The sequence below is a fragment of the Indicator indicator genome, chromosome 32 (assembly GCF_027791375.1).
Source record: "Indicator indicator isolate 239-I01 chromosome 32, UM_Iind_1.1, whole genome shotgun sequence".
In the NCBI taxonomy this organism is placed as follows: domain Eukaryota; kingdom Metazoa; phylum Chordata; class Aves; order Piciformes; family Indicatoridae; genus Indicator; species Indicator indicator.
The window spans coordinates 4,275,577-4,289,373 of NC_072041.1; the positions used below are offsets into that span (position 1 = coordinate 4,275,577).

The 13,797-nt window shown below is 49.5% G+C and overlaps 1 protein-coding gene across 2 annotated transcripts; it reads right to left on the reverse strand.

Moving 5' to 3' along the window:
* Positions 1 to 445: 445 nt before the first annotated feature.
* On the reverse strand, positions 446 to 10,518 carry LOC128977396 (solute carrier family 2, facilitated glucose transporter member 5-like). Of its 2 annotated transcripts, none has more exons than XM_054394916.1 (12): positions 10,462 to 10,518; positions 9,183 to 9,278; positions 8,593 to 8,753; positions 7,913 to 8,037; positions 5,267 to 5,419; positions 5,065 to 5,190; positions 4,595 to 4,782; positions 4,134 to 4,244; positions 3,508 to 3,609; positions 3,112 to 3,187; positions 1,356 to 1,483; positions 446 to 679 (listed from the first exon to the last, which is right to left on the reverse strand). In XM_054394916.1, the coding sequence occupies exons 1-12, from the start codon at positions 10,516 to 10,518 to the stop codon at positions 446 to 448; spliced, it is 1,557 nt and encodes a 518-aa protein (XP_054250891.1). The 2 variants fall into 2 exon arrangements, with proteins under 2 accessions (XP_054250891.1, XP_054250890.1); XM_054394915.1 differs by having other exon boundaries at positions 9,183 to 9,281.
* Positions 10,519 to 13,797: the final 3,279 nt, after the last annotated feature.

Genomic DNA, 13,797 nt, shown 5'->3' on the forward strand with positions numbered 1-13,797 from the left:
CAGCTCAAGGACTGGAGCAAATGGGTCTAAATTGGTTGTGAATAAACATCAGCCAGATGGATGACTCCTAATGTCAAGAATAAGGCTTTGGAAGGACTCAGCAACCACTGAGGTCTAAGTTTGATTTAAGAAGAGTTGGATAAGCAGAGTGGGGGTGAGATTACAGTGATAAGCATTTGCACTTTAGGATCTTTGGGGCACAGAAAAGGACAAGAATTGACAGGATAAAAGCCATTATCAGCCCACCCAACAAACAGAACAACTGACACTTCATCCCAAGAGCAGCACCTGTGCTGGACCCCCAAATACATGATTGACACTTTCTCAGTGCAAATCCCAGCCTACAGCCTGGCTTGTGTCACCTGAGGTGTGTCAGTCAGGAGATCAGGGGCATACATCACCTCATGACACAGGTTAGTAGATCACAGGAGCTGAGCTGGCTGGGTCACAGCTTAGTGCTGGATGTTGCTTTCTTCTCTGCCTCCCCACCTGAGACAGTGTGGAAATCCTTAACCTCTTTTTCATCTTCCTGAAGCTCCACCTTGTTCCTCTTGGCCATGATCTTGTAGATTTCCATGAAGGTTTTGTTCTTTGTCTCAGGAATTATAAAAAAGATGTAAGCCATAGTGGCAAGGCAGACAACACTGAAGATGAGGAAGCAGTAGGGCCCCAGTCCAGCCTAGAACAACAAAAGAAGACAGAGCAGGGATCAGAGGGACACTCCAGCTGTGTATGTGACATGATTTGGACCTTCAATAGCCATCCAAAAAAGCAGACACAGTGATGTGCACATGTTTTAAGTTGAAAGATTTGAAGTTAGGGGTGGTTCTAGATTCTGTCTTCTCATGCGACCACCCTGGATTTATTTGAGAGTACCATGGATTTACTGGAAAAGGAGGGTGAGGGTCTCCTACATCAGCAAAACTCAACTCAACAGCTCACTTTGCACAGGCTAATATAAGCAACTGCAGGATGTATGGGTCTGGGTCGCTACTGCTGGGCAGCAGTTTTACCTGATGACCTAATGATCAAAAGCTAAAACTGGATCCCTGGGAGCCAATTCTCCGCCATCCCCTAATGGAACATGGGAAAGCTGCAGTCTTCTCCATGCTCCTGAATTCAGGATGAGGCATTCACCTGGAAAAAGAACTGCTTTATTTTAAACCACATGCAACAGACTTGATAAACCCAAGCTGATTAACATCACTTTCCCACCCTTAACCTGTAACCCTGCATAGAGCCACTGGGAATCAGCTTCACAGCTCTCAGGATTGAAAGGTGTCTCAAAGAGCACAGGGGTGTAGACACCAATTTGAAGCTGCAGTCTTGCCCTGCCTTGTGTGATTGCATCTTACCTCCATGTAGAGGAACACAAGGCCCAAGGCGAAGTAGCCAAGCCAGTGCACAGAGCCACCCACCATGAAGGCTGCAGGCCGGGATGACTGCAGGAACATCTCAGTGATCATCACAAAGGGAATTGGACCTGGAAGGGAGATGCAGATTTGGAAACCCCAAAGGCAATTCTCCCATTCTGAATTCCTAGATGACAGTGTTCAGTTCAGCAGCAGGTGATAGTTTGTAAACCACCAGTGTTTAGAAACACCAATAAATCAAATAAGGGATTAAACACAAAACCCAGGGCAGCCAAATGACTTTCCTAGGCTCGCACTGAGCGATCAGCCTCTCCTCTCCCATGGCTGCACCTTAATCATGAACCTATCTCCAGCACAAATTGCAAAATGAGATCAATAAACACAAACTCTCTCCCCAGGGAGCACCCCAGGAGCAGCAACTAAGCAAGTCACTGCTGCTTAAAAAAGAAAACCAAAGAATCAGCCCAACACGTGTTGGTGGAAGATCTCCTGGAACAAGCCCTCCAGCCCATGCCCTGCACTGCCATCCCGTGGCATGGCCCAGCTGAAACAGGCCATGTGCTCATAAACCAGGTCAGGCCACCAGTCCAGCCTGGTGTTCCCCCTCCAGCAGTCCCCTGCCCCCGGTGCCTGAACCTGCCTGATGGCACCAAGGAAACAGGAGAGGTTGTATGCAATTCCATCTGCCAGTGGAACCCCTATGGGAGTTTCAGCCCATATTCCTGCACCCAGCAAGGGTCTGGCAGGGCTGTCCAAGCTAAACAGACAGCTCTGCCATGCTGAGAAGCTGAACTGGGACAACACCTTTCCAATATCCATGTCTATCTGCACACCTCCTTTCTGCAAAGTGATCTACAGGACCACACAAATCATTTGAGTTGCTTCTAATTTGATTTGTTGCCTACAGATGCAAGCACACAACATCTCTGCCAGCTGGTAGGGCTCACTGTCTCAGCATAGTTTTGCTTCAGGTCTTACTAGGGGGAATCTCAGGCACAAGCACAACTGTAACTGTGCTTTTTCACTTGAAAGCCAGATGCTCTCCTGCCTCATGGGCACAGGCAGCCAGTCACTGGAACATACTGGGTTCAGTTTTGGGGCATTCACTCCAAGAAGGACATTGAGGTACTGGAGTGTGTACAGAGAAGGGCCACAAAGCTGATGAAGGGTCTGGAGAACCCAGCTGAGGAGCACCTGAGGGAACTGGGGTTCTCAGCCTGGAAAAAAGGAGGCTGAAGGGAGACCTTCTGGCTCTCCACATCTCCCTGAGGAGGTTGAAGTGAGGTGGGTGATGGTCTTTTCTCTCTAGTAACTAGTGACAGGATGAGAGGAAATGGCCTCAAGTTGCACCAGGGGAGGTTTAGGTTGGACATTAGAAGAAACTTCTTCACTGAAAGGGTTCTCAAACACCAGATCAGGCTCCCCAGGGAGGTGGCTGAATCCCCATCCCTGCAGGTGTTTAAAAGCCACAGAGATGTGGTGCTGAGGGCCATGGTCCAGCACCAGCCTTGGCAGAGTTAGAGAATGGTTGGGCTGGATGATTTTCGAGGTCTTTTCCAATCCAAATGATTCTATGATAAATGAGCCAATAGCTGGCAATCACCAAGGTGCGTGGCCACACACAGAAGAAATCTGATCTCCTTGGAGAAGCTCTGGAAAGCTTTTGATCTGAAATTGAGCACAACACTTGGCTTCAGCCAGCTTGTGGAGGGGACTGGGCTGGGCTGTACTTACTTACCAGCCCCAATACCCTGCCCGATGATGTAAATGATGACAGACACTATGCTGATGTAAGACATCCACGAGACAGTGGCCTGTGAAGAATTGAATCCTGGGTTAGATGTGGTTCCTAGCTGAACATCACCAGCACATTCAAGGCAGTGTTGGGGTTAAGGCATTCTAAACCCAGCACCACCTTCCAACAAAGGGATGCAACAGGGACTGAACATGGAGTACTGGAAGCAGCATTCAGACAAGCAGGCCCGTAGATTTTCCTGGGCTTACTTTAGGCAGATAGACAACTACAGAGGCCTTTCATACTGTCCTCTCCCCACCCAGGGTGTAGAAGCAACTTCAAGTACACCAAGGTCCAGAAACACATGGGGAGGATCACCTGAGCCATTCAGCTACACACCTGGAGATTGAGGGCCAAAGTTAGCACTGCACAGGAGGCACAGCACAAACCAAAGCCAGCAAGGAGGAGGATTCTTCTCCCCAGGGATTCCACAATGAAAACCTGAAAGAGACAGAAGAGGGTGAGAAACCAGACTCTGGGGACACAGCACATGTCATTCCAGTGACATTTCCACTATCTGCTGGTGGGTTGTGGGCATGAAGTCACCCAGGAGCTGCACAAATCTGGATGTGTTAACAACACTGAGAACGGGAAGGCCATTCATCAGCACCCAATCCCACTGAGGACTGTGTGGAAACCCTGCATGGTAACACCAGGCAGCAAATTTCTGAGGCACATGAGAGTTCATCCTGACTGATTAGTTCGATCATCAGAGGTGCCTTCAACCCAGGGACACTGCAGGGCATCTATTGTGTAAAGCAGCTCCCAGTACGTGTCCATAACATCACCCAGTTTAAACAGCGATAGCTAGGGGGGACTGGAGGAGCTGGAGCTCCAGGAGCTCTAACAAAAACTTACACCAAGCAAAGGCATGATGACATTGGTGGCACCTATAGAGATAGTGAATGGGAAGACCATTCATCAGTACCCAATCCCAGTGAGGACTGTGTGGAACAAAAACTTACAGCAAGCAAAGTCATGACAACGTTGATGGCACCTATCGAGACAGTGACATACTGAACGCTGTCTTCTTTCACACCTGCTGAGCGGAAGATTCTGTCTGTGTAGTAGAAGACCTGCAGCAAAACCAAGGCTGTGTTCAAACGTGACCAAAGGCAGAACAGAAGAATCCCATCCTGGCTGGTTTTCCATCCTGGAACTGCTGCACAGAAGCCCAACAACTGAATCCTCTCCTTTCTGGGGATGTTGGTGTTTGGATCCAGACACAAGCACCTTACCCTAAGTGTCCAAACTATCCTTACTGAGTCTCTATGTGGGACAGGGGAGTACTGGATTTGGTACTGGCCAGGGTCAACCCACCACAACGTGAGGTGGCCTAGGTGCTAGCTCTTGTGCCAGCACTGCCTCACAGCACCCACCCTCCGCTTGCCACCCTGCTGGCCTTGCCCAGGTGCTTCCCGCTCACCGCATTCACTCCCGAGAGCTGCTGGCCCATCATCATGACAATGATGGAGATGAGCTGCCACCGCAAGCCTCTGTAGGTGAACAGGCTGAGGACAGAGATTTGTCCTTCTTCCTTTTCTGAGCGGTCTTCTTGGCGCATTTCTTCTATCTCCTCATCCACATCATCCCTGCCTCTCAGCTTCTGCAGAGCTAGTTAGGAGAGGAAGGTGAGTTATGGACCCCAGGCAGCAGCTCTACAGTGAGCACTCCTGCTTCAAACCAAGACAGAACAATGTGCAAGTCATGGCCAGCAGAGCTTCCATGGTGGGAAGTCAGGGATTCACACATGCACAGAAAGGAGCAATGTTGCAGGAATTCCATCCACCAGCACCATGTCAATACAGAATCTGCCACTTGCTTACTCGTCAGTCGTGCCCCACAGTCAGATCTACCCCATTCCACCTCCCCTGCCAGTAAAGGATGGTGCTCTACCTTTCCGTGCTTGCTCTTCGTTGCCCTTCTGTATCAGCAGGTACCTGGGACTCTCAGGGAAAAAGGGCAATAGAAGGAGCTGAATGAATGATGGGATCCCAGTGAGCCCCAGCAGCACAGGCCAGCCTGTGAGACAAGATGGCAACCATCAGAAATCTTTCCCCAGTGGAGCCCACAGAGAAGTCCCAAGGCAGGGCTTTACCTGCAGCATTCCCAAGGATGCTGTTGAGACCAAAGATCTGAGCAATAAGGATCCCACTGGTAACAAAGATCTCTGGTACTATCCCAAAAGCACCTCTCAGATTTCTGGGGGCCACTTCTCCAAGAAACATGGGAACCACATTGGAAGCCAGACCTAGGAGGCAGAGAACAGTGTTAGCCCTGCAGCTGCCTGATGTCAGCATGCTCACTACCTTCAGCAAGATGCTGTTGTCCCACGTGAGACCAACATGATCTCTGCTCAACCACAGGACTTATGGAAACTTTACACCCAAATCCTTCTGCTCCAGCTGAAGATGTCATGTCATCTTCTAGCCAGGGACCAAGCTGTGTGTGTTTCCCCCATTCTACAGTGGAAGAACATGGGACAAAACCCACGTGGCATTGGATCTCTCTGTGTGAGGACAGGTACAAAACCCAGCACTGCATCTGGTGCATCTGGATTGTTTCACCCCCTTCAGCTGAAGTACAGAAGAGAAGCAACCATGTGTGCATGATGAGTCTTAGAAGAGCAACCTGCCCACCTGCTGCTGCTTTGAGGGTCTAGCTTGTTAACTGCTCAGCAGCAAAGCATTTTAGGAGCCTGAGGAGACTAGCAGTACCCTGCCTACAGACCTGGCAGAGGAGCTGGGGGCTCTCAGTGTCCATCAGCTTTCTCCTAGCAGGGTCTGCCAAGTATTTCAACACAGCAGACAAAATTAGAAACGTGTGCTGCTCAGGTTTGGGAACAACTCCAAGTGTGAGGGAAGACTTTCTGATTTCTCTAAACCAAGAAAATAACTCAGTGTCCAAACAAGCTGGCATGAGGGCAGAGGGATGTGACTTCTTGCTGGCCATTAAAAAAATTGCCACTCCTTTAATTGCTCAGGAATATTTTGCAGAGAGCTTTGCTCATTTGAGGTCTCTTACAGATAACACAGAATCACTGAGTCACAGAGTTGTTCAGGCTGGAAAAGACCTTTAACATCCTCAAGTCCAATCATTAACCCAGCACTGTCAAGTCCACCACTAAAGCATGTGCCTCAGCAGCACATCTCCACATCTTTTCTATCAGCATGCTGCAGTAGGTAACTCTACTTGAACAGGACTTAGGTTATTTTGAGGATCACTGTGTGTCATCCACAGTGACACCAAGAGCTGCCAGCTCCCACGCCTAAGCTGTAAATCCTGGCATGCAACCCCCAAGCTCCTGGAGTCTAATGACCATGTGAGGCTCTTATCTTGCATTTCTAAAGTCCCTAGCCTTCAGGAGCTTGGAGTTACAAAGGTGATCAAGCTGCTATCTGTGAGCCCAAGGCATGGCAACTTGTACAAAGCAACTAGAAAACAAGCTGAACTCCTGAGGTGCAGTGGTTTAAGCTCTAAGCAGCCTTGAACTGCCCAGATAAAACCTACTAGCAGTGACTCCTGGACTCCGGCACTCCAGGAATGGTGGCTTTCTGACTGCTCAGACTGTGGGGAAGCAGCCCTGCCAGAGGGGCACTGCACACCATGGGGGCTGCCAGCATTGCTAGCAGCATCTGAGCTGCTCTCCAGCAAGGAAAGGTCAGGCTTGGATCCTCCAGGCCAGAGCCTGGAGCAGGCCAAGGCTCAGAACCTTCCCTCACCAGACACGAAGTCCACAGTTCCAGTGAGACCAAGTTGTGAAGGGCAAGTCAGGACAGCCAGGCCAGATTCTTTTGTCAGTTATAAATAACTGGGAAGAGGGATCACACTTAACAGCTCCCTTAGTATTTAGAGAAGCAACACAGCAGCTGCCAGGCTTAGGAGAGTCAAAGGGCAGAACCAAACCATCTGACAAGGTAACTTTCCTGCCTTAGCTCACGCTTGGAAATGCTGCATGTCACAGAACAAGTTGTGTTCCTGGGTCAGTTTCTTGTTTTCTCATTTTATCTTCACAGCACATCCCAACTCACTACTGAACCATGCAGCATGTCAGTCTCATTAGCACACAGCCAATTAATTGAGCCCAAAAGCTGTTAGGATCCTTATCAGGCCTGCTCTGCACCACTGCACAGGGTCCCCAGCCGTGCTGGGTGTCTCTTTGTTCCACATCCCTCTAGCTCTGATAGAGCCACTTGACCAGCAGCCCATGCACACCCTGCTCCTTGGCTTCCCACGATCTTTGCAGAGAATCCTGTGGCTCTGGACCCTTTGCTCTCCCTTTTCACATTTCTTTCCTCCAGCAGGAAGAACAGTCAGTTCCAGGACTGTTTGGATCTTATTGGATCTGCTGTTGCCTTCCATGTCTTCGATTTAGAAGGATTCTTCTGTTTATGATTATGTTAAAAAGCAACAAGGCCCACAAAAGCCAGGCTAACTGATTTAAGATGTCTGGGAAAAGATTTTTCTGAGCAGGTTTCCTGCTTTTTGGAGCTCCACTACCTAGGCAGATGCTTATTGCAGAGGATAGCTGCATCTACAGACTCATCTCCTCTGTGCATCTCCAACTCCAGCCTCACCACCACTGTTTCCCAGATGACAACTGTTACTCAAGCAAGTAGATCACTGTTATGTGGATGCATGGCTAAAACATGCTACCTGTGAAACCATCCCTTGTGAGAACACAACCTCTTTACATAGCCAAGAGCACATTCATTGCTCTTTCACCATCCAACCTCTCACTTACCAGCGAATATTCCCATGATGAAACGTGAAATGATGATTACTTCAAAGGTCTTTGCTAGCTCTGAGGTTCCCATAAGGATTGCAGCAGCAATGGAGAAGAGGTTATTGATCAGCAAAGTGCCCTTTCTGCAAAGTACCAGGGAAGGGGACAGAGTCAGTTTATTTTTATTACAGCCTCAGTTGCAGATAAAGGCCCTCTGTGTTAGCTGTCCAAAATGAAATCAATCACCACCCCAAAGAGTAACCAAAAAGAAAATGCTGATTATATTGTTCTTGGGTTGTTTGGTGGTGTCTTTTTTTCTTTTTTTTTTTTTTTTTCTTTTTTGTCTTGCAGGGAATGAAAGCTTCAAGAAATAGCTGAAGTTTCCCAGGAAGACCCAAGCAGCACAAGCTGCGCCTGACTGTGATCCCAGCCCAGGAGTTTCATCGTTGCCCTTTACCCAGCTCAATGCCCAGCACGCAGCCTGGGCATGACCAAACTGAAAGCACAAATTCTTCTACACGTGGGAGATAATGTGTGTTGCTCAGTCCAGCAACTAATCAGCAGCCCTTTACAATCAAGGTGTGCTAGACACAGTCATGCTGCTGGCAGCCTTGGGCAGCTGGAGTGACTTGTGAGGCAAGTCTTATCTGCACCCAGCAAACAGGTGGTGAAGGATCCCAAGCCCCACTGTCACATACCGGCCACAATTGTTGACTAGAGGCCCCACCATGAGGGACCCAAAAAAGCCTCCCAGAGGGTACATGGACACAGTAAGGGTCCAGAGTAATGTCATGAAGGCACCATCCATAGGCTTATCATTCCTGTTCAAGTAGGTTTGGTTATAAAAGTCTTGCATGTACTGGAATGAAAGACAGGACACATTTAACACAGTCAAGCTTTCATGTTGGAAAAGCTCATGACCAACAACTACCATAAATTCCACCCCCCCTCCAAAAAGAAAGTACTGAAATACCCCAGAATGGCTAAGTGGGAAAACAAATGCAAGAGAGGGATGGAAAGGCATGGACTAGATAACTGTTACTCCAAGTTATCCTGCCTTATGGGATTCCCCTGGATTCCAGAAGGAAGACGTTCCTCATGCTGGGCAAAGACCAAACACCTTAACACCCTTCATTTCCCCTCCCAAGGAACCACTTCTCAGCAGGTGCCTGGTGACTCAAAGCATGGGGAAGAACAAGCCCACCAACACCCACAGTCTGTGACACTGCTGCCACCTTAGTTTGCAGACCCCCTCCTTAGCCATGCTGCCTTCCCCAGGCCAACCTACCGGGGCTGGAGAATTGACCACGGATGTATTGTAGCCAAACTGGAAAGAAGATCCAAAACCAGATATCAGTGCTACCAGGGCAAGCAGCAGTGTCATCTTCTGCAGAGGGGAAAGAACAAACACAGACATCACCTTAGAAGCTTTTAGGCATGAATGGCAGGTAAAGAAGCCCCCTAAGACTTGCCTTCGGTGTTGTCCTCTTCACATTGCTGTGCAAAAGAAGCCCAAGTGGTTGTTTTCATGAGCACTTGTTCTGTTCTGCTCCATTTGCACCCAGACATTGCAATAATTCATTCTACTCTTCCCTGCTACTGATGGAACATTTGGATGATGAATAATTTTGAAGTTAGCATGGTTAAAGAAACCACCCCGCAGGGAAGGGGAAAAAAAAATCCCACAATGGTGTGCAATTATTCTTTTTCCTACATGTAAATTGGGGAGTGCAATAACACAGGATATTGGCACAGGAAATCTTTCAAGATAAGCTATTTTATTTTGCATGAGGTGACAAAACCTCTTTCCTGTTCATTTGTTCTGCTATCACATGCTGGCTTGCTCTGCCTCCCACTTTTCAGGATCAAGCTGTTGATGGATCTAATCCTCTTGCCACTGAAGCCAGTTACAACTTATCCAAGCAGCTCACTGAAGGCTTGGTGGTGAGATAGAAGAGCAGCACTTTGTGGTTATACAGGAGGGTGAAACTGCCACCTGGAGTAGGATCAAACACCAACCGTGATGTGGGTACAGTCCTTAGGGTTACAAAAGCAGTTTCCTTTTGGCAATGATTCCACTGCTGTTCAGTCCTCAGGCTGGCCCTGCTGCATTGACTGAGCTGCTCTGTTGGCTTTGTGTTGGTTTAATAATTCACTAATAGCTCTCACTGCTGCTACATCACTAAAGCCATTTGCCATCCAGACACATAATTTTCTGTCATCATAATTATCCTTAATGTCTGCAAGGCTTTGTGTCCCAACACTCAGCTCAGGTCCCACATCAAGTATCTGCCATTTCCCTAACTGAACATTGGTCCAGATTGCTGCTGGCACTCCTTATGTTCCTGACACCCCTCAGAATCTCTAGCAGCAGACCTCCAGAGAGCTGCAGAGCTCAAGGCACTGCAGGAGATGAAAACTCAAGCTGATCTCAGAGTGAAGCTACAGAGGAAACTGAGGGTTCAAGCTGCATTTTCTAGGCACAGAATCACAGACTCATTAAGGCAGGAAATAACCTCTGAGATCATCAGATCCAACTGTCAACATCACCATGTCAGGATACTTACCCCCTTTGAGCCTTCATTGCTGCTGGAGCTCTTCTGTTTCTTTCCCTTCAAATTCATTTTGGAGTTCCAATCACAAGTTTGTGGCTGCTAGCTCAGATGTTCTTTCCACCAGTCTGACTCAAAACAGAGGTTCTGCCCAGCTAGAGGGGAAACAGGCTCAGCTGGCCAGTGCGAAGGGGCTGACTTACTGCAAAGGCAAGGTTGGACTCAGTGATCTGGTGTTGGACTCGACCTGGGGTTGGACTTGATGATCTGGGGTTGGACTTGATTATCTCTTGAGGTCCCTTCCAACCTCTAATGTACTGCAATACTGAGATACTGTGAAACGAGCTGGTTTCCCCCAGCTATAAGCACATGGACAAGGCTATAGCAATAAGCAGCTACTGGGCAGCTACGGATGGTGCAGCCCTTCTAGGGAGACTGGAACCTTTAGGGGTGCAGCCCTGGCAGCAGAGAGGGCGTTTGCCAAAGTCAACAGCAATAAAGCTGAACTGCACTTAACCCTCCTGCCTCTCTGCCCTTGGGCCAAAATGCTACAGATACCCTGCAGGGACCAGGCTGATAGGGCACTTCTGCAGTTCCCAGAGACCAGGTTCATCCTCAGATCTTTTTCTCATAGCATGCAGGACACAGGCTTCCCACCAAAGGCCAGGAGCTCCTTTCCCTTTTCATGCAAGGCATACCATGTGGTGTTACCACATGGCTTGGTATTACCTTTTGCACTGTGAGACCACTTTGAGCAGTACAGGACTTGGTTAATTGTCAACTACAACTCCTGGAGTTTCAGAGAAATGCAAAGTTCATAGGCACCTCCTGCAGCCAGAGAATGTGAACCAAACCTTGCTACTGGCTCATCTGCCTTTCAACAGCCAGCAGCTTGCTGCCCAGGTGCCTTGCATGTGCTCTTTGACTACCTGTAAATCCTTCAAGGTGCTGAGACCTACCTAAACACACTGGAACAACATCTTGGTATAGAACCAATCTTTATTTCGTAAAAGTTGGAGAAAACATATAAAAAACAAGCAAATGAGGAGCTGTAAAGAAACCACTATCTTCAGACAGCCAACAAAACACCACTTCGTCCCCTGAGTCTGAGGGAACACTCCCAGAGCAAGGACAGACTGCAGGCTCTGCTTCAGCAGAGGCCATCTGGAGTTCAGAGCATATGCCAGGCACAGTCTTGCTGCTGGTGAGGGCTGTCCTTGCTGACAGCTGGGGTGGTACACCCAGATAGCCCTAAGCAGCAAGGGGGCCACAGAGCTCACATTTCCCCAGGAAGCAGGAAGCGTGCTGCCACCACAAACCCTGAGGATGACAACTCCTAACCACCAAGGAAGAGGAATAAACCATTAGAAGATCCATCTATCAGCACCACAAAACAAGCATGTTTGCACACTATTGTCCACATTCAATAGAAGAAGAACAGGAGCTAGGCTGGAGCTCCCTCACACACCAGGACTGAAATCCATGCCCAGGATCAGCAGCCACTGAAGTGTTCCTATCAGCCTAACGTTTGTTCACCCCACAGGTCACAACAAATTTGCTTTGTCAGACACAAAAGCAAACTCCCAAACAATTTTCAAGATTTAAAATGGAAGGAGAGGGGAAGGATGGAAGAAACCCAGGAAGTCAGAGTGCAGCCAAGCAGCGTCTTCCAGAGGATCCTGAGCAAAGGTCAAGACCAAAGCAGCTGCTATCTGCATGCCAAGGAGGAGCAGGACCTCTTCTGTTCACTCAGCCACTCCAGCAGTGCTTCTCCCTGGGCTTCAGCTCCCTCTGTGGGGCTCTGGGATGATCCCACACCTGCTCAAAAGGAAGCACAGTTAAAAACCAGGACTGGCCCATCTTCCTGCAGCTAACACACACAGGTTTGTCCTGAGCCAGGACAACAGGCTTGCTGCAGCTCAAGCCACAGGCACATCACCTTGCAGCAGCTGAAAGCAGGCACAATGGATCCATTCTAAAAGTACAGCCAGGTACCCCAACCCTAGCCACCTTCAGGAGCATCTGAGGTAAAATTCTCCAGGCCATGCGTGCTTGTATCTCAGGGCAGAAAGAAGTAACAATCTAAACAGCTAGCTTGTCATACAGCACCACAGAAAATGAAAATTCTCCTTTGTGGATTTCTTTTTACCTTCAGATGTCAAGCACATCTTCACCTCCTTAAAGCAGGAGGTGAAGCAACCTGACATTTGGAGCAAAGACAGGAAGACCTTCTTCCTGACTTGATTTCATCTCACTGACTACCATAAGAGCCTTCTGACATGAAGGCTACACCCTGCATCTTGCAGAGCATCTGCTGAGCTCTAACTACAAAAATTCTCTTCCACTGACCATGAAATGGGCTGTCCTGACATAACCTTTAAATAAATGAAAGGCTTGAACAAGAAGTTTTTACTTTGCTTTTGCAGCTGGCTGAGGAGCTGGGCTGAGACACAGTTCTCTCAGTCCATGGGGAACTTGGTTATATGCTATACAGTTGGGTTTTTCTAAGTTCATATGTGGGCTTGAGGCCCCCACCCAGAGCAACTGTTAATGATCAAGAGCGAGAGGTTAAGCCCTGTCTTTGAAAGAAGCCCTGACCCATCACCTTTCCTGGAAGGCTTTACCCCTCCGCTGCACACGACGATGAATATAAGGCCGGCCTAGGCCTCCCACCACCCCCGCACTGCGCTGGGCCACTCTGCAGCGGGAAGAGCTACCGGAGAGGGCTGTGCTTCCACAGCAGCCTGCACGGCCCCGGAGACCGCCTAGGCTCAGCAGCCTTGCCCCCAGGCATGGCCGGCGCGGTCTCATCTCACGCAGGCATCGGAAGCTCCGGGGAGGACGGGAGAAAGCCAGTGAGGGGGAAAGCCAGTGAGGGGGAAATCGTGGCCTCAGCGGGGCCTCGAGCATCACTGCGGAGGATGAGCGGCTGACACCACACAAGGCCAGAGGACTGGAAGGCCTCGCCGCTGCACTCACCTAGCGCCTAGCAAAGCCGCTCCCGCACGCCTGAATCCCCGCGTCCCCTCTTCCTGACATCCGTTGGCTGCGCGGACGCCAGGGTATAGCCCACCCCATGCAGAGGAGCCGCCCTCCTCCAGCTCCTCATTGGTCGACCTGGCCCCTCACCGCCCTTTCATTGGCTAACGCCTCCTCGCGCCAGAGGCGGGCGCCTGTGCGTCTTAGTGTGGGAGGGGCGGGGCCGCGCGCTCCTCCTCCTGCACTGGCACCGCCCAGGCGCTGAGGGGAGAAGGGGGAGAGGGCCGAGGGGGAGGGGTTGCAGTGCTTGTGGGGAGGCCAGACGCAGTCTCTGCTGCCCTGTCTCCAAAGAAAACGCTTCTTTTATGCACT